At 47.5% G+C, this 20,498-nt stretch overlaps 1 protein-coding gene across 1 annotated transcript; it reads left to right on the top strand.

Moving 5' to 3' along the window:
- Positions 1-432: 432 nt before the first annotated feature.
- EBPL (EBP like) lies at positions 433-20,186 on the top strand (the record flags this gene model as incomplete). Its single annotated transcript, XM_080926442.1, has 4 exons — positions 433-603; positions 13,178-13,247; positions 18,539-18,677; positions 19,300-20,186. The coding sequence occupies 4 exons, from the start codon at positions 433-435 to the stop codon at positions 19,538-19,540; spliced, it is 621 nt and encodes a 206-aa protein (XP_080782568.1). The 3' UTR covers positions 19,541-20,186.
- Positions 20,187-20,498: the final 312 nt, after the last annotated feature.

Consider the following 20,498-nt stretch of genomic DNA (forward strand, 5'->3'; position numbering starts at 1 on the left):
TCTAGGGTTAGTCAGAAATAGGGTCCATCTGCATGGGATTTAAAACCCTGGAGGAGTGGGGGGATTCTACCAGCCTGAGCTGCATACTGATTAACTTTTTAGCTTGAGCTACATAGCTTGGCTGCTCAAACACCTTTTGATTAGAACCTTTTGTTTCAAGATTTACCATCTCCCGACAAAAACCCACCGTTTGGACTTCATTTTGTGGCTCAACCTTTTGAATCTTGTTAGACATCAGTCTTCCTGTATCTTTTGGAGGCAGCTAAATAGGTAAAGCATGAACCTTGTCCAGGACCGTCAGGACCGAAATGGGCTGCACAGGCGGGGCAATGGGTCGGAAGACCAGGCTCCTCGGAGGCCCGCCCACGAGAAGCTCCGCCCACAGGAGGATAGCGCGCCTGCTCCCCGCTCGCCCCCGTTTGCGGCGGAACCATGGGCGAGCACTGGGTCCTGGGCCCGGCGGCAGGCTCCTCGTTGCTGTTGTGCTCGGTGCTGCTGGCCGTGGGGTGCGCGCTGGGCCTGCGTCTGGGCCGCGGGCGGAGTGCTGTAGAGCGCTGGGTGCTCGCCTGGCTCTGCTACGACTCACTGGTGCACTTCGTGTTGGTAAGTGTCGCCGCCTGCCTCGGGCTGTGCCCGAGTGAAAAGGGATGAGAGCCCTGCATCCCTGATGTCTCTAGCGGCCAGAAGGCGCATCCCAAGGCCTCGATGGCTCCCCCAGTTCAGACCGAGCGCCCCACAAACTGAGAAGTGCTAGAGGAATTTCTCCCCCTCCTCCCTCTAAACGTGGTTTAATTTTTGTAGGTCAGACATATCTAGAAATGCATTTCTTGTGGGCTTCCTAATTTTGTAGAAAATAGGTTTTTAAAGTATATCCATACGATTTTCTGAATTTCTTTGATGTCTGTTATCTCCTTTTTCATCCCTAATTTTATTAATTTGGGTCTTCTATCTTTTGCTCAGTTTGGCAAAGGGTTTGCTAATCTTGTAATAACCAGTTTTTAAATTCTCTTTTGTTGTTCTTATTTTATTAATTCCTGCCTTGCTTTTAGTTATGTCTTCCAATCTACTGTTTTGAATTTTGGGTTATTCCTGCGTTTTCGAGGTGCATCATTAAGTTATTTATTCAGGCTTTCCGACTTTTTTTTTTTTTTTTTTTTTTAATGTAGGTACTGAGAGCTATAATCTTCCCTCTTAGGAATTTTCATTTAATTCTGAGATCTTTTGCTAACTTCCCTTGATTTATTCAACAGTCTGTTGTTCAATCTTCTTTAGTCTATGCATTTATTTATTTTTATTTTATTTTTCTTAGTCTCTGTATTTCTGATCTAATGTACTCAAGATACAGGCAGAATGCAGCCCGACCCTGTTCCAGGTTTCAGCCTGAATGGCCTCTAGCCCAGTTTGCAGTAGAGGTCTGTTGTAATAAATTCCCCTCCGGAATCTCATGTCCCAGGTTCCCACCGTCTTCATTTCTCTCAGTAACCTTATCTTTCAAACGTTTACCACACCGTCCTGTTAAACTTTTCTTAGAATACTGTAGAGCTTTTCTAGTCCAAAGTGCCAAGCTGTTCACATTCTCACAACTCAGTTCCAAAGGCCCAAGAACCCCACGGTCAGGTTTACCAAGTTTCCGTATAGTTACTTGTATTATTATTGCTGCAACAAAATCCTGATGAGAAAAATTTAAGGAAGGGAGGGTTTGTTTTGACTGGTTACTTGGGGGCGTATCTCTTTGTGGCGGGGAAGGTGTGGAAGTGTTTCCCTGGTGATCACAGCTGATGGCCATTAAGTTTACCTGGAATGAAGTGAGTAATTTTCTTCTTGTATTTCCGTGTTGGCAGGGTCAGGAGGCGTGCAGCAGCCGTAGCGTTGCATGTGGGGAGCAGTCGGTCGGCAGTAGTCAGTTCTGTCCTTCCAACTGTTGAGTTTCGGGGATCAAACTCATGCAGAAGGACCTTTAATCGACTGAGCCATCTTGATGGTACCTCACCCCACTTTATAATAAGTCAGTGCAACTGCACGCAGGTAGTTCTGATGTCTTACTCCTCCCAGATTTTAAAAATAATCTTAAAACGCTTTTTTTTTTTTTTTACAAAATCTGACCTGGTCTGTGTCTGAACAGTCCACAGTCTTAACGGACAGTGTTTAGCCAGCATTCACTTCTGAATATTGCCAGTTAAACATGCCAATGCCAAGGGTTTACACAAAGATGAGATTCCATATTTCCTTAATGTGTAGCTGTTTCCCTCAAAGCCTTTGTTTAAAGAACTGATTTTTAAGCAACCACTTGTGGACACATAATCCCCAGAGAACAAAGGCAGTGAAACAGGTACAATGTGTCTGTTACCCCAGCACTGGGGAGGCAGAGGCAGAAAGATGACAGTTCCAAAGCTCTCTTTGGCTACATAGTAAACTCAAAGCCAACATGGCCCACATGAGACCCTGTGTCAAAAATAAACAAACAAAGCCCAGGTCCCACTTAACGAAAATACATAGCTAAAACATTCCAGAAATATAAAAGTATAAAGATTCTCAAAAAATGTATTTGTCCCCCACTCAGTTTAAGTTGACTTCTCAAACAGATCCAGGTAACGTGACACAGGCCTCCACTTATGGTACCTTTAAGAGCCTGTTCTGATGTGAGGAATTGGTCTCTCCACCCCCTTCCAGATCTGGAGAAAGCCTCCTATAGAACCTATGGTTGCCTGCTGAGAAGGGCTCTTTTGTGATGGCCCTGCCTTAGCTTTTCCCACCCAAGGTGTACCTTTCTCCTCAGACTGAAGTAACCACTCACAGGCACCACGGGCCACTTGATTGACACCTTAATCAAATTGAGACATAGCATTCAAAGATCTAATTGGCCCACATTGATGGACATTTTTTGCTGTTACTAACAATGCTTTGGGCAGAGTTGGTCTTTGGACACCAACCTCAGAGGTCAGTGGGGAGGACCCTTGAATTAGCAGTGAAGTCTGTAAGGAACGTCTTGTCTGGATTAGTTTGGGCTAGCAGTTTGCTGCAAGGGTGTCCAAAAATCTGGGATGTATTGATAGTGCACAAGAGTCTTGAGGAAAACAGAATACCCTCACACTCTTGAGCTGCCTTCCTTACCTCTCTAAACTTTCCACGTTTGCTCTCTGCCACCAGACTAAGTGCTTGCCTCTGGGACAGAGGTTTAGACTGTGCATTCCCAAGGGCAGTTCACCCAAGTGTCCGACCAGAGTGTTCCGAGTAATTTCGAACACTAACCTGACTGGATTCAGAATTCCCTGGAGATGTGTATCTGTGAAGGGAAGGCCTGCCTTGGATACGGCCATACCATCCTGGAGGCTCGAGACTGGAATATGGGGACACAGGAGGAGCCTGGAGTGGAGGCATTCACAGGCACAGTCTCTGCTTCTTGGTCACCTTGCTGTGATCTGCTCTGCTCAGCCACACCCATGGGAGCTCAAAAGAAATCTTCCTAAGTCACCTAAGTGTCACAGTTGTGAAAAGTCTGACAGAAGTCGGCCACAAGCTGCTGCTGGTCTGGCTGAGAAGGGATCTGGATGACAGGTAATGGGTGTGACTTATGTAGTGGGAAGGATTTGAATAAGAGCACAGTGTGGCTGACCTTACAGCACCCCCTATTTTGGGTTTTGGCCTTTCTTCCAGGCTTCTAACTCCCATAGCTCTTACAGTTCCCTAGTGACTGGACCAATCAGGTGCAGCCTCCTAATGACTGGACCAATCAGGTACAGCCTCCTAATGACTGGACCAATCAGGTGCAGCCTCCTAATGACTGGACCAATCAGGTGCAGCCTCCTAATGACTGGACCAATCAGGTACAGCTTCCTAATGACTGGACCAATCAGGTACAGCTTCTTAATGACTGGACCAATCAGGTACAGCTTCTTAATGACTGGACCAATCAGGTACAGTTTTCTAATGACTGGACCAGTCAGGTTAAAGCAATGTGGGATTTTTTTCTTGGTCCCAAAGCAGCTTGGGAACAACTTCAGAGCAATAAAGGTAAAGATGGTGTCTTAGGGTTTTACTGCTGTGAACAGACACCATGACCAAGAACTCTTATAAAGGTCAACATTTAACTGGGGCTGGCTTACAGGTTCAGGTGTTCAGTCCATCATCATCAAGGCAGGAAGCATGGCAGCATCCACACAGAAGCTAGGAGTTCTACATCTTCATCCAAGGGAAGCCAGGAACAGACTGGCTTGGAGGAAGGCCTCAAAGCCCACCCCCACAGTGACACACTTCCTTCAACAAGACCACACCTACTCCAACAAGACCACACCTACTCCAACAAGGCCACACCTCCTAATCATGCCATTCCCTGGGCCAAGCATATTCAAACCACCACAGATGGTAAAGAGAAATTATAATTACAATGGTGGAGTCCCAAGGCCTCAGAAGCCAAGTCTCTCTCTGAACTTCTTGCCTTCCCTAAGTTTCTTCAAGGCAGGTGTTAGAGACTAGAAATTCTCTTCTCCAAGGTGGGTCACAGAGGCAGAGTAAGCACATGGACCCTTACCCTGCCCTGACTCTTGGAGATGACCATAAAGCACTGGTCTGGCCTCCATCTCAGGAAGAATCTGCAGACAGGACTTGCTGGGTGTTCCCCACTGTGGCCACTGATTTTCTGTACTTTGTTTGCTCCTGTGCTGGGAAATCCCGGTGAACTAGAGACTTGGAAGAGTGAGGGACTATGAGGCTTGAAGTCCTGGACTCATCCCCAGCACCCTATAAAAATCAGATGCGGTAGTAAATGCCTGGGATTCCAGCACTGGGGGTGCAGGGGGTGCAGACACAGGATGATTGCCACAAGTTCAAGGCCAGAGTGATCCACATAGTGAGTTCTAGGCCAGCCAAAGATAGGGTAGAGCCTCTGTTAGTATGAATGTTCTCCGTCACAAAGTCTGGAATCACTTGGGAGATGAGCCTCAGGGCGTGAATGTCTGGAATTGTCCTGGTTATGTCAGTTGGTTTGGGAAGATAGATGTGTGCTGGTGGACAGGTCATAATTGTGGGCATGACCTGGGCTGTGGAAGTGCTGAGTGTGGGGTTGAGGGGTGTCTTAGGGTTTTACTGCTGTGAACAGACACCGTGACCAAGGCAACTCTTTTAAGGACAACATTTAATTGGGGCTGGCTTACAGGTTCAGAGGTTCAGTCCATTATTAAGGTGGGAGCATGGCAGCATCCAGGCAGGCATGGCGCAGGAGGAGCTGAGAGTTCTACTAGGAGAATATTGACTTCCAGGCAACTAGGATGAGGGTCTTAAAGCCCACACCCACAGTGAAACAACTCCAACAAGACTACACTCTAAATAGTGCCACTCCCTGGGCCAAGCCTATTCAAGCCATCACAAGGGCTAGTGTACGTGAGTTTAAGAAGAGGCGGAAGGAAAAGCAGGCTGTGAAGAAAAGAGCAGTAGAGTTGTAGGAGGAGGAGGGGAGGCGTGTGGGAAAGCAAGAAGCAGGTTCAGACAGGAAAGGGCTGAGTCTGGTGAAGTTAGGAAGCGTGAGCAGAGGAAGGGGGGGGGAATGAGGAAAAGTGTCACCTAGCAACAACAATAGCTGTCTGCTGGCTGAGTGTCAGAATGCAGTCCCTTTATGTGTACCTTGCTACTCTGGGGACTGACTGGAATCTTGGCATCTTATCCTTTGATCAGCCTCTGTGGGTTTTGCTACGAGCACACGTCACGCGTTCCTGCAGCGCTGCTTAGGCGTGTTCTTCCTGGATGGAGGACAGTAGTCTCAGAGTTTCGTTTGCAGCGAGCATGATCCTTAAGATTTGTCTGTGTTGGGCGTTAATCTCTTTCCAGGCATCAGCACCAGCTGTCTCTCACCTTATGCTCCTAGAATGTTAATCTCTCACTCTTGGGCCTAAAATGTCTCTCCTTACCCATGTTGGCTTCCTAGGTTGTTGTTAACTCTGTCTGTCACTGGTCTTTGTCTTCCCTTCAGCCTGGCACTGTCACCTTCGTCTCATTTGTTACCGAGGTCTAGTTAATGACCCGTGGACACCAGGCTTTGGTTGCAAAGCCCAGCTGCTAAGTTGCCGGCCCTGAGACGAGCACTCAGTGATTCTGTCCATTTTTGTTGTCTAGACTGGCAGCCCTTTGGCTGACTAGAATTCAGTTGTCTCTAATGTCATGAACTGTGTCACCTAGCGGCTGAGTGTCAGAATGCTATCCTTTTATGTGTACAAATATTTGAAAGGCACCTCAGATGCCAAGAGAATCCTAGTTTCTCCTCCAAAATGGCTTACACTTTCTCCTGACAGGAAAAACATGAATGTTATGGTTTCCACCCTGGCTGGCATGAAACAGACCCACACAGCAGAGGGTTTCTGCACGGATGGTTCGCTTAGACCTCTGAGCTGGATTTTCTTCCCCTTTGACTAAAAATTGTAAATTTATTTTATGTTTTTGCTGCCATTGACATAAAATCTTTTTTTCTTTAAAAATTGAGACAGGGTCTCACTATGTGGCCCTGGCTGACCTAGAACTTGCTATGTAGAGCAGGCTGGCCTTGAACTCACAGGGATCTGCCTGCCTTTGCCACCGAGTGCTGGAACTAAATGTTTATACCCATAGCCAGCAGTTTGGTTTTTTTTTTTTAATTTGCTTTGTTTTATAAAAAAGGAATTTGAATTCTTCAGCTTATTCTGCTGAGTGTGGTGATGTCTGTGGTCTCAGAACTTGGGAGGCAGAAGCAGGAGAGTCAGGGGTTCAAGGCCATCCTCAGCTCCATAGCAAGTTTGAGGCCACTGTAGGCTACATAAAACCCTGTCTCAGCAACAACAAACAGGCTAGAAGACGGCACAGCAGCTACGAGCCCTTGCTACTCTTGCAAAAGACGTCGCTTTGAGTCTAAGCACCACACTGCAGCTCACAACCATTTCCAACTCCAGTTCCAGAGGACTTGATGCCATCTTTGGCGATTCTGTGCACCAGGCATACACACACACATGCAGGCAAAACGCCACGTACACAGAAGATAAAGTAATAATAACCAGTTTTTTTATCATTTCTTTTCTTTTTGAGGTTTTGATTACATCATTTCCACCTTCTCTTTTCTCCCAGGGAGCCATCCCATATATTCCTCTACTCCCTTCCAAATTCATGATCTCTTTCTGCATTAATAGTTGTTACATGCATATATGTACACACACACACACACACACACACACACACACACATTTGCTTTTGTGTATGGTTTTAGATAAACAGTTGGTGTGCTCTTCCCTGGGAAGATGATTTCTCTCCCTCCCAGCATTCTTAGCTGCCTGCATTTTGTGTAGGGTTGAGGTCTTGTGGGCTTTCCCTCCTTCATATGCCCTTGTCGATGTATTCATTTAGCTTGTGCTTGGGCAGTCATGTTGGTGAGGCTTTATAGGTGTAGCTTCTGACATTCCTAGGAAACACAGCCTCACACCAAAAATCAATCAACCAATAAATTAGGCCCCAAACCAGCAACCAAGTAAGCACAATAGAATCCCTGTGGTTTTGCTTTAAGACATGGTGTCTGGCTCTGTAGACCAGCTGTGTAGCCCAGGTTAGTTTCAAACTCACATTGCTAGCTGCCATGCTTCTTGTCGCCCTCCCCCTCCTGCCTGCTGCAGGTTCTCTTTAAACACAGGGTCGGTTGAGTGTGGTGGCACACACCTTTAGTCTCAGCACTTGGAAGACAGAGGCAGATGGACCTCTGAGAGTTGAAGGCCAGCTTGGTCTGCAGAGTGAGTTACAGGACAGCTAGACAGACCTACGTAGTGAGACCCTGTCTTGAATGAATGATTGAATGAATGAATGAATGAATGAATGAACGAATGGAACCCAGGGTTAGTTACTAATCATTCTTTCACTGTTTGAGTAGGTAGCCTCTGGGGGTGAAAGAAAGAATACGAGGTGTGGGTAGAGCAGTTGTACTCTTGAATCTCTGTACTACCCTCTGCCCACTTGGAAGCCACAGGCAGGACCCTCCCACAATGAAGATAAGGGAGGATGGAAACTCCTGTTCCAGTTTCTTTATGCATTGCCCTAACTTGCTTTCTGTTGCTGTTGTACTCTAACCAAAAGCAGGAGAGGAAAGGTTTATTTCACCTTCTACCCCCAGGCCACAGTCCTTCATGGAGGGAAGGTGAGGCAGGAACCCCAGGTAGCAACCATGTGGAAGGCTGCTTTCCTAGTCTGGCTTTCTTCTGCCTCTCCACCTGCCTGCCTGGCTGGTGCCTCCTGCAGTACGCTGGGCTCTCCCAGATCACCAATCCAGACAATCAGTCACTTAGAGTCGTGACTACAGGCAATTCCTCAATCGAAAGTCCTTCACTACTGGCTTTGTCGTGGAGACAGCTGAAGCTAACTAGCTCTTCTTTAAAACCTGGATATAGCTGTTCTCTTCAGAGGGTTGCTGGAAGCCCAGGAGTGATGGGGCTCACTTAAAATCTTAGTGCATGACTGAGTCAGATTTTGAGATGGAGGCTCGTTCCAGCTACAAATTGAAACCCTGTCTGTAAATAACAAACTGTTACAAGGTGAAATACCAGTGATTTCACGTAGTGTTCCTCAAACTTGACCACGCACATAAGTCACCCTGGGATTGGCTGAGATTCTGTACTTGTACAAGCTTCCAGATGATTCCCAGCTCCAGAGTTCTTGCTGCAAGGACATAGGGTGCCTGGCACGTCCCCAACCTTAGAGATTTCCGTCCCCTCTGTCTCCATCGATCACCAACTCCCCTCTGCCATTCTGTTCCTGCACCAGAGAGCCATAAGCTTTGTCCTGTCACAGTGAGCTTCCAGGCTTCCCTCTCGTCCTTAACCGAAGAACAGCTGTCTCTGCAGAAATGAGGATTGTCCCAACAGGACAGATGCTCTCGTGTCCTAAATCCAACAGTAAGCTGAGTACAGCGCAAGTAGTGTCACTGACTCCGAGGTCAACAGGAGCCATCATTATCCACTGGGTAATGTTAGGTGACATCTGACCACTGGGGCTGGGAAAGACTACATCGAAGCTGAATGGTCATGTCAGTAGAGGGTGGCAGCTAAGTCAGTGACGCCTGGGGAAGGGGCTGCAGTAGCTGGTCCCCCAGTAGAGTGGTGCAGACTGTAGCCACGGCAGGAAAAACCCAGTGTGATTAGGCTGAGACCCATTGGCTGGATCATGAAGAATTAATGTCATGCCTGCACACCAGAAGAGGGCATCAGATCCCGTTACAGATGGTTGTGAGCCACCATGTGGTTGCTGGGAATTGAACTCAGAACCTCTGGAAGAGCAGCTAGTGTTCGTAACCACTGACCCATCTCTCCAGACCTTATTTTTAGGTTGCTAGTATCTTAGTTAAGGTTTTACTGCTGTGAACAGATACCATGACCAAGACAACGCTTATAAGGACAACATTTAATTGTGGCTGGCTTACTGGTTCTGAACTTCAGTCCATTATCATCAAAATGGGAGCCTGGCAGCGTCCAGGCAAGCATGGTACAGGAGGAGCTGAGAGTTCTACGTCCTGTTCTGAAAGCAGGCAGAAGGAAATTGTATTTCAGGCAGCTAGAAGGAGGGTCTCCAAGCCCACCCCCAAGTGACATACTTACTCCAATACGGTCACACCTACTCTAACAAGGCCACACTCCTAACAGTGCTGCTCTCTCAGCCAAACATATACAAACCACCACAGCTGGCTGTCCCAGCTGATGCAACATAGAACCTCAGTGGAGTTTGGATCTGTTTATTCCTGATTGCTAAAGGTTCTGGAGATTTCTTCACATGCTCATGGCCCTTTGTACTTTCTCTGAGAAATGTTCACATCATTTGTCTACTTCCTGATTGGTTCATTGACTTGTTCTTTTGGTGATAAAATTGCGGTTAATCTTTTTTTTAATTCTTCATATACTTGGGATATTAATCTGTAGGGTGGATATGGACCATATGTTATGGTGAAAGCCTTCTGAAGCTAGTAACTGTCTTTGTTGGCTATAAAAATGTCCTTGTAAACTTCATGTTTCAGAGCCTAAAATAACTTAAAACTAAAAAAAAAAAAAAACCAAACAGTTCAACACAAAGTGAGTTCATGTGAGGAACCTGGGGGTTGGTTTCCTTTAACAATTAGTGTTGGCCACTAGAATAGAACATGGGTGGTTCTTGTTGTAGCTCCTGTGTAGTTAGAGCACTCATGGTTCAGGATCCCCCGAAATTTTTAGAACCAGAGTCACTGGTCTCCTGTGACCAGATCCTGCCTCCCATGTCTTGCTGAGTCTGTGGTTGGGCAAAGGCGCATGCATCAGTATAGCTGCCGCAGTGGGTATCAGTCTAGTCATTTATTTCTCCTGAGTTCTTTCATGGCCAGAGCAGGCTGAAGCCACAGAACCTTTCGGAGATACCGCCTGGAAGAGGTAACATCTAACGGGAAGTTCTTGGGTCATCGTGGGATGTGGTACCCCTGATAGGACCCCTTGGCAGGTCTCGCAAGTGCATTGCCGTAGAAAGACCAGGCCTGGTTTGAGATGTGACCCTTTCTCCACATGCTCTACGCCGCTCTCTGTCCACTGGAGGCCAGGCCTTCTCGACTCTCAGCCACTGAAATGCTGAGCTGAAGAACTTCTTTTTCCTCTGAAATCAGCCCTTCCCTGATGTGCTGCTGTGGGGAGGAGAGCTGGCTCATAGGTTGGGAACAGGTGTGGGGTAGCCGGGAAGGGCCGCCAGACCTTAGCCTTGCTGTTCCTCTTCACCGGCACTGTTGAGAGAGGGTCTGATGCTAGCTGGGGTTTAAGAAGTCCTGCCGAGAACAGTTGCTTTAAAAGAGGACCCTGGCTCCTGACTCACTCTGGCTTCCTGTCCTACCATGTGATCGCACCACTTCATGCATGCCCCCACCAGAGAGCCAACCGCTGGGCTGGGCTGTAGCCAGAAGGCTGGACCTCAGCAGATTCTGAGTAGATAAGTCTCCTCTATGCAGTAGCCACAGCTTATTTTTTATAGGAACAGAAAGCTGACTAAGTACCAAGCAGTGATACATGTACTTTTAAACTTTTACACTCTTAACAAAAAGTTGAAATGATTCAAAGATGGGCAAAAGATAGACATCTCAGTGAAGATGTCCAGATGGTCAACCAGCACATGCAGGGAGGCTCAGCATTACCAGTCATTAAGGAATTACAAGTCAGAGTCCACAGGATCCCATGTCATACCCACAAAATGACTGTTCTTAAACAGTGGCAGCAATAAAGACAGCAGATGTGACCTAGCAAGTAGAGAACTTGCCGCTAGCAGCAACCACCTCCCTTGGCCTCAGTGGCAAGTTTGAGAGATGACAGTGTGTTATCACAACTTGGGTGTACGTGTTGATGTAGTCTGCTAATCTTCAGTTATTCAAAATGAGATCTCAGGTATCCCAGGGTAGTCTAAAGGCTTAGCTGACCCCCAAAGGAGTCAGGCCCCACAGGTTGGAAACCACTGCCCTAATATGTTCACTACCTCACTCAGCTAGTCCAGTAATCATAGGGCCTCTCAGTTGTGCGTGCATACGTGTGTGTGTGTGTGTGTGTGTGTGTGTGTGTGTGTGTGTGTGTGTGAGATGAGTGTCTGGCCTGTAATTTATAGTATAGCCCACACTGGCATTGAACTTGTATGCAAGCATTTGCTGCCGTGCCTGGCTCTAAATCTCCTGTGAAGAAAATGCACTTTGGATTGACTCGGACAAAGCATACTCATTAATTAGGGGACCCAGAAAGAATGTCAAGATAAAAAGCATAAGCCAGCTTCCTTCCAAGCCTGTGTTAACAGACATTACAGTGGAAAAAAGATCTGAATGATACTGAAGAGATAGCATGAAAGTCAGAGAAAGAATCATGGGGATAAACAGAAACCTCGTCCTGTCTCACATACAAAGCATGATCTGGGGCCACTCAAGTAGGGAAGGACTACCTATAACCTTACCGCTCGGTGACACACATGGAAGACACTGGAGTTGTAAAGAAAACCCGAGTGTGGTCCACTGCGGGGAACACTCCTGCTACAAGCACTGTAGGAATGGCTCTTAGGGTTTAAGAATCCACCAACAGAAAACAGAAGGCAACTGTGCTTACAGACTAGGATGAGAATGTCATCTGCCTGCTTTGTCCTCCATGTTAGCAAGGGAAATGGACAGAAGTTGGCCATCGGAAGGTGAACCGAGTGTATGGGAGCATGGGGGATGGGGGGGCTCTTGTGCTCTTAGAAGGAGCCTACACTGCCCAGATGATTCTGGCCAGTACTGAAGTCACACATCTGGTTAATTAATGGAAGAATGCTATATCTATGTCTAATAAATGATTTCTTTCAACAACTGGCATTATAAAATCAGAGACATATTCTTATATAAGAAAAAATCAAGTGTGGTTTCTGCACAGAAGAGCTTCATGGTTGTGTGACATAGAATAAGCCCAGATTTACTGCGGAAAGAACTGGGGTACACAGATAATGTCCAGTGGGAACATGGGGAGAAGTGGGCACCTCCAGAAGTGATGGGACACACAGAAGGCAGAGGATGTGGAGAGCTTAAATGTCTTCCGAGGAGAAGCTATTGACTTGTGGTAAGAATTAGTCTAGGGAACCAACATGGCATCAGATATGCCGGTGTGTCCTAGCTGTTTGATTTCTGGAAACTTGGGCAAAGAAATGCTTCCATACTGAGGGAGTACTAAGATACTGTAGACATGTTGATCGCTAAACGTCAAAAGAAAGCGGGAACGTGTTGAAGGCCTCCCTAAATTTGCCCTTACGAAGCATAGGAAGGGCCTCCATTCTGCCGCAGACATTTGCTGTGTTTTATTTGTAAGGTTAAAAGAATAAACTGCTGTGAGATTCTATTCCTAGATTTAAGATTTTAGAGTAACCTAAAACTGATCCCCCCCCCCCCCCCCCAGAGTTACGCACTCCCATTGTGTAAAATTTTGACTCGTTTTTCCTACATAAGAACATACCTCTGGTTTTATAATGCCAGGCCTTAAAAAGTACATTTCTTATAAAGTTTGGCCATGTTCATTTCCCAGTCTGGGTAGCCTCCAGGGATGATGTGGTCCTGCAGGCCACTGGCCAGAGTGTGGACAGTTTACAGAGGGGAGGAGGGCTGCAGCCGTGTGTCTCCTGTGCCACCCTGTGGTGGCAAGGCTAAACAGAGCTGTCTCCCTGTTCTTCTCTCTAGGAAGGCGCTTTTGTCTACTTGTCTTTAGTAGGAAACGTTGCAGATTCCGAAGGCTTGATTGCATCTTTATGTAAGTAATTAAAATCATTTGCATTTGAAATGTCTGAAGAAATTAATGGCTAGAATGGCTGTCAATTAACTGAATGTCTACATCACATAGTGTATGATTCCATTTACATGTCCTGCCCAAAGGAGGTGAACCTTTAGAGACAGATAACTAATGAATGGTTGCTTAGGACTGGGGATGAGGGTGGGGAGGAGTGTGAGGACGGCTGGTGGGTGTGGCTTTCTCTTTTGAAATGTTCTGGGTTAGATTGTGTCTATTCAAATCTGTGAATGTCCTCAAATTGGGATTCTATGCCAAGCGAATTACATCTCAGCAAAGCTATATCTTAAACCTCTTGTAGACAGCTGGGTGTGGCTCCGTGGTGGAGCGCTTCCTGACTTGTGTGAGTCCCCCTGCAACAAACAAAGAAAACTTCTGAAGGCCTGCAGTATCTAAACTGGGTGCTCCTCTATGTATTTTTATATAAATTTACTTTTTAAAAAATGTGTTGTTACTCAGTGCATGTGTGCAGTGTCCTCAGAGGCCAGACGAGGGCGTTGGAGGGCATTGGAGGGCGTTGGAGGGCGTTGGAGTTCCGTGTGGCTGTGAGCTGCCCGGTGTGGATGTTGTCAGCTGAACTCAGCAGGTACTGCTGAGCCGTTTCTCCAGCCCACAATCTACTTTTGACTGTATGTGTATACCTGTCTTCTTCTAGATAATTCTCCAAATTCCTCCTGCCCTGTAGAGCCAGTTTCCCCATTTTCTTAACACTCAATGTAAATCGACCAGTGTTTACTCAACTAATACTGACTTTCCAGAATGTTCCATACTGGCCGATGTGGTTAAGTCACTGAGCCAGGCACCAGCATCTCTGTTGCTTCCTTCAGGGTTGGCATCCGCACCATGTACTGTGTGTCTTTTTTTTTTAAACTCTGCTTTTATTTTATCTTCATTTCTTTGTTGAGTGTCTATGTGTGTGGCATATGCAAATATATGTGGGTGTGTGCTTTATGTTCTTATTTTTTATGACTTTAATTTTTATTTATTCTTTCTGTGTGTGCATGTGTGCACGTGCATGTGTGCATGCCCGTGAACGACAGACGATGGATTTTGGGAGTTGGTTCTTCCCTTCCACCACGAGGTTCCCTGGAATCAGACTCAGGTTACCCAGCTTGGTGACGGGCGCCCTTACCAGCTGAGCCATCTTGCCAGTCCTAATTTATGATTTTACTTTATTGTCTTATCTTTCAGTGCTGAGCTAGGACCTTGCTTGTGCTGTTAAGCATGTACTATGTTCCTTTGCCATGTCAGCCAGCCCTATTGTATTTTCATCATGCCCTGACATCACACGGTCACACCGAGGTCTGTGTGAACACTCTTGTTTACTGTCAGCATTAGAAAATGTCTGAAGAATGGAACTGTAACAGTTCTGTCATTGCTTCGGAAAACACAATGTGTCACCTTTGCTTCCTCCTGTCCGGTGCTGTGGGCAGGGATTGGGCCCCTTTGGCCAGACTCTTGCTACTATAGCTCCAAGGCTTGGGGGGGAATGTCTGCATTAAGCTTCACTTCAGGTTGGCTGGAAAGTCTTGAGGCTCTGGACCCAGCCTGAGTCCCTCCTCCTCCTTATGTGTATTCTATGGTTTCCTTTATAAGAAGCCATGCTGTAGCTTTCGCCGGGTGTGGCCCAAGCCCATGAAAAGATGATTGACAGGGAGATGAACCGCCCTTTATTATGACTGCAAATGCTCAAGGGCCCCTGTGTCTCCTGAGGCTGGCCACATCCAGGCAGCAGTGGTGGGGCTACGGAAGCGCCCTCCTGCCATGGCCTTGCTTCCTTTGCCTCTGAACCTCTGCCTCCTGCAGTTTGAGTCCCAGAATAAGTGGAACTGATCTTGTCACCGTGCTTTAACCCTCGCTGTTCAGGTGGAGCAGGCTGGGCAGAAGGTAGAGTTCAGCAAAGGTCACACCAGAGGTTCACCGGGTCTGGACAGCAGGGCCTAGGCTGTCTGTCTGCCTTCTGTCGACATTCCTGCACACTCCTCAGCCTTTCTCACGCACCTCTGGTTCCAGATGTTCTGTTTCCTCGCCTGGAACCTTTGCATCTGTTCTGGTTTGGGGCACCCATTCTTTACCCAGTCGCCCCCTGTGATGTAAGGCTGAACTGGTGGTGCACACCTCTAATCACAGCACTTGGGAGGGTAAGGCAGGAGGATTGCTACTTGGAGGTCCGTCTGGGTTACGTAATAACACTATATGAAAAAACACAAAGGGCTGGGGTACAGCTCGCCCCGTGAGTGGTCGCCTACCACGCAGAAAGCAGTAGGTTTGGCCCCCAGATCCAACCACAACAGTGGCAGTAAAAACAAGCAAATTTAAAATTATATGCCACACCATGCAGTGAACCTGGAGGGCACCCCAATATTTCCACACAGAAGAGTTGCTAGCCATCAGCTCTCTTGATTCTGGGGACCAGACATGGTGCTTGTTCCTGTGGGATGGACCATAGACTTGTCACGTGACTTCATCCCATTTTCAGCCTCACCCCACCCGGTCCTACCAAGTCCCCCAGGCAGGCCCTGGGCTTTACTGTCTTCCCATTGCTGAGTGCAGTGGCCTCTTCCCTGAGCTAAGAGTGAATGTCACAGTGGCAGGTCCAGAGTCAGGCACCTTCCTGAGAGCGGCAAAGAAGGTGAAGCATCATCAGGGCATCTTCCTGGGTCTCATTTTTTTAATCTAAGCACCATTTTTGTTCTTCCCAGTGTGAGCCACTTTCAGACAAACCTTATGGTTTAGTGGCTACCTTCCCAAGGCCCAGCAGACACAGCCTGCATATGTTAAAAAAAAAAAAAAAAAAAAAAAAACAACTTGTTAGGTAAGGGGCTGAACCGATACCTCAGTGATTGAGGCTGCTCTTCAGAGGATCTGAGTCAATTCTTGGCACCCACACGGTGGCTCACAACCATCTATAACTCCAGTCCTGTGGGATCTGCACCACCTTCTTGCCTCTACCAGGCACGAGGCATGCACAGGTGCACACGCACGTGCAAGCCAAACACCCACGCACACTATGAGATGAGAGCTTCCTACTGCACCCACCATCAGACATCGGAGCTCATTCCTAACCAGTAACACCACCCCGGTGTCACACGGCCATGCTGAGGGAGAGGTAGAGATACCACTGTTTACTCTCAGCATTTGAGATCAGCTCTGACGACCTTTGGCAGTTGAACTCACCAGGGGCCGTGCGGATTAGCCTGGCCGAGGATCACAAGCCAACTCATGAAGCAAACCATAAAGGTTAACAAAATAATCAGGGGTTGGAGGGATGGCTCGTGGTTACGGGCACTTGCTCCTCTTACAGAGCCTGAGTCCAGTTCCCAACAATCATACTGGGCAGGTCACAACTTTCTATAACTCTTCAGTTCCAGGATACTGAGCACTCTGTTTTGGGCACACAGACAGTCAGACAGACACACGTTCTCTTACTAACCCCAACTCCCACTCTGGTAAATCTTTTAAAAACTAATGGAATAGAAATGGCCTCTAAAGTGGATGGCCCTCTCTCCAGCTGGGGAAAGACTTTCTGACTCGAGGTAGTATTCTGGTCACAGGTCTGAGAAGATCCTTGGGTAAGATGCTTTCCAGTTACTACCTGGAGGGTGGGACGGCTGTTGCTGCTGGACTCTGTCCAGTTTGGGCTCACTCCGAAGTCCAGGCTGCATCACCCTAGACCTTCAGTTGTGTTCAGTTGGCAAATATGTTGGGTGCTTCCGGCAGGCAAAGGCAGGGATATCTCAAGTTCAAGGCCAGCCTGGGCAGTATGGCGGAACCTCTCTGATAAGACAAAGTCAACATTCACAGTCACAAAATGTGGTGGGTTTGTTTTGGTTTAGGTTTTGAGTCAGCGTCTCACAGAGATCTGCCTGCCTCTGCCTCCTGAGTGCTGGGATTAAGGTGTGTACCCTGCCACAAAAAAATGTTCTGTTTTCAAAGAATTACTTGTTTTTATGTGCATGAATGTTTTTCTTGAATGTGTGTACGAGCACCACATGCAGGCCTGTTAACTACAGAAGCCAGAGGAGGGGATCAGACCACTCCACAGACACTGTGGAGATTGTGGAGGGGTGTCTCAGTCAGGGTGTCTGTTTCCGCACAAACACCATGACCAAGAAGCAGGTTGTGGAGGAAAGGGTTTATTCAGCTTACACTTCCACATTGCTGTTCATCACCAAAGGAAGTCAGGACTGGAACCCAAGCAGGTCAGGAAGCAGGAGCTGATGCAGAGGCCATGGAGGGATGTTACCTACTGGCTTGCTTCCCCTGGCTTGCTCAGCCTGCTTTCTTATAGAACCCAGGTCTACAGCCCAGGGATGGCACCACCCACAATGGGCTGGGCCAGGGATGGCTCCACCCACAATGGGCGGGGCCCTCCCCCCTTGATCACTAGTTGAGAAAATGCCTGACAGCTGGATCTCATGGAGGCATTTCCTCAACTGAGGCTCCTTTCTCTGTGATAACTCCAGCTGTGTCAAGTTGACACAAATGCAGCCAGTGCACTTGACCCTTTGTCAACTTGACACACAAAGACGTACTAGTCATATATACTAATGGGCCAGGAGGGAGGACCCAGAAACATACTATGCAAGTCTACAGCTCCCCGGTGTTAGCTAAGGTAAGGGAAACATACATAGGGAGAAAGACGGTGGCCTTTTCAACAGTAGTGCGTGGAGCACTGGATAACCACGTGACGAAGGGTGAAATTAACCCTCTCCCTCCTGTAGAAAAGCCAACTCCAAATGGATCAAGAACCTTAAGTCCTGAAATGCTAAACCGCTAGAGAGAATTGTAGGGAAAACATCTCAAGATAAAGACACATGCAAGGGGTTTCTGAACGGACATCTGCCAACACAGGAAATAACAGCAAGAAATGGCAGGTGGGATTGTATTAAATGTTTCCACTGTCGGGGAATGAGGAGAGCACAGAAGGAAAGACAGTCTTTACCAACCGCACCTCCACACAGATTCCTAACTGGAATCTATACAGAACACAAGAAAGTGTCGGAACCAAATTATCCAATCAACAAATGGGCAAATACCTAACATCTTTGTAAATCTAGATGAAAAGCTGTACATGGCAGGGAAGCAGAAATTTGCTCCTTACAGGAGGAAAGAGAGCAGTGGGGGGCAGAGAGGGTGATGGGGCCGTGAGGGTGAACGGAGCACACTCACGTGCTTGTCTGGAGCTGCCGTAATATAGCCCGTTACTCTGCACACTGCCAGTTGAGAGACTAAGCTGGGCATTCTGTCTTTAGGGAAAGAATATGGCAAGGCTGACGCAAGATGGCTGTATTCTGATCCGACCATTGTGTCTCTGGAAATCCTGACCGTTGTCCTGGATGGGTTTCTGGCCCTGGTCCTCATTTATGCCATAGTCAAGGAGAAATATTACAGGTAAGTCCGCCCCCGCCTCTCGGCCAGCAAGAAGGGGGCATTAGCTGCCCAGGTGACACTTTACAAGGTGCAAGCACATTTGTCTACAAGACAAAGCTTTCTGTGAGACTTCAAGACGTAAAGCTTTATCTCGAAATCTCAGATAGGAGAGTGCTCCCTCAGATAGGAGAGAGTGCTCCCAGCTTTTAAAACCTTTTCCCCACCACTTTTAAGATGACTAGCAGTAACAACTTCTCTCAGTTCCTTCAACCTTATGTTGGCTCCATGACTACAATTGCAGACACATCACTAATTTACATGTGTATTAGTCAAGTATAGAAAATGAAGGTCCTTTACTGGCATGTTTCATTTACTCTCCACGGTACCTTTTTGGAAGAATCGTTGTCACATTTTGTAACAGATGAAACTGACAAGATTCATACCCAGGTGCCTCAGAGGGTCACAGGTGACCTCACTAGGTCCTCCTGAGAACACTTCCCCGAGGAAAGACGGAGCCTCCACCATCTAGGCTGGCGGTGCCCATCAAAGAAGCACCACAGGAGCCCACGAACTTCTGCTGTAGAGATGCCTTCATTCAGAGCGCTAAGCCGCGCCTGTTTGGCTCCGTGTCTTCTCCCCACAGGCACTTCATACAGATTGCTTTGTGCGTCTGTGAGCTCTACGGCTGCTGGATGACCTTCTCCCCCGAGTGGCTTGTCGGAAGCCCCAACCTCAACACCGACAACTGGCTCTACTTTTGGGTCTATTTGGTGTTTTTTAATGGCCTGTGGGTTCTGACCCCAGGCCTGCTGCTGTGGCAGTCGTGGGCAGAACTGAAGAAAACAGATTACCAGGAGGCCAACTTATCGAAGAAGCACAAGTGAAGCCCCAGAACAATCCGTTCTGATGCTCTGCTTTCCGAGTCAGCTGACCAGACATTCCGACCTCTTCCTCTTTACAGCGTTTCCAAGCAGCCATGACAGATGGGTTGGGAGGTGGAAAATTTGGCTGTTTGTCTTGGTTCTTTGAGAGACCAAGATTAGATTAAGAGAGAACCTGGGTGCAGTTCAGTAGTGCCATACTTGCCGAGCATTCGAGTTCCCGAGTTGTACCCTTAACATTACCAGGGGAGGTGAGTAAGTTTTCACTGCAACAAGATCCTATTTGATCAGACGCTCGGTCATGGCTAGCAGACTCGTTAGGCCTTGCAAGGACTGCTATAAAAACCAAAAACCAAAGCCTTTTTTCTTCAGCTTTTATTCTTCTCAGTGCCCTCCTAGGGTTAGTGACGTAAACCTAGAAGTAAAAGGAATTGGTTCTGTTTTATGCTCACATTGTTTGAATTTGTGAACCCAACAGAGGACAATGGTGTGGAAACAGCATCCGAATGCACTTGGGAAGCTGCGTGGGAGGGTTTGAGGAACTGCAGCATCCTTTAGAAAGGAAGGAAGAAGCAAAGAAACAGAGAAACAGAGAGAATCAGAGTGTCAGGGTGGAATGAAGTCAGCACACAAAATACCCAACTATGTGGTAAATCTTAATGGTACAAATATAAAATAAACCCAGATTTCACGCAGTGCAGTTTGCGCCCTCACTGTCTGGGCGACGGAGGAATCGAGCACAAGCTGGTTGTCTGCACCCTGTACCAAGACAGGGTGGGACCATGTTGAGTTTCAAACCCTGGTTCCAGGAAGTGACTTCCATGGTTCCCTTAGAGGTGGGAGAGGGCACTCACAATACTTAACCCCTCCTCCTTCTCAGGAGAGCACCCCACACCTGGATCCACGCCTTCTTCATGGTTGTGGGCACTGGGGCCCTGGTAGCTCACTCTGTGCCCCACTC

This window comes from Micromys minutus, assembly GCF_963924665.1.
Source record: "Micromys minutus genome assembly, chromosome: 12".
In the NCBI taxonomy this organism is placed as follows: domain Eukaryota; kingdom Metazoa; phylum Chordata; class Mammalia; order Rodentia; family Muridae; genus Micromys; species Micromys minutus.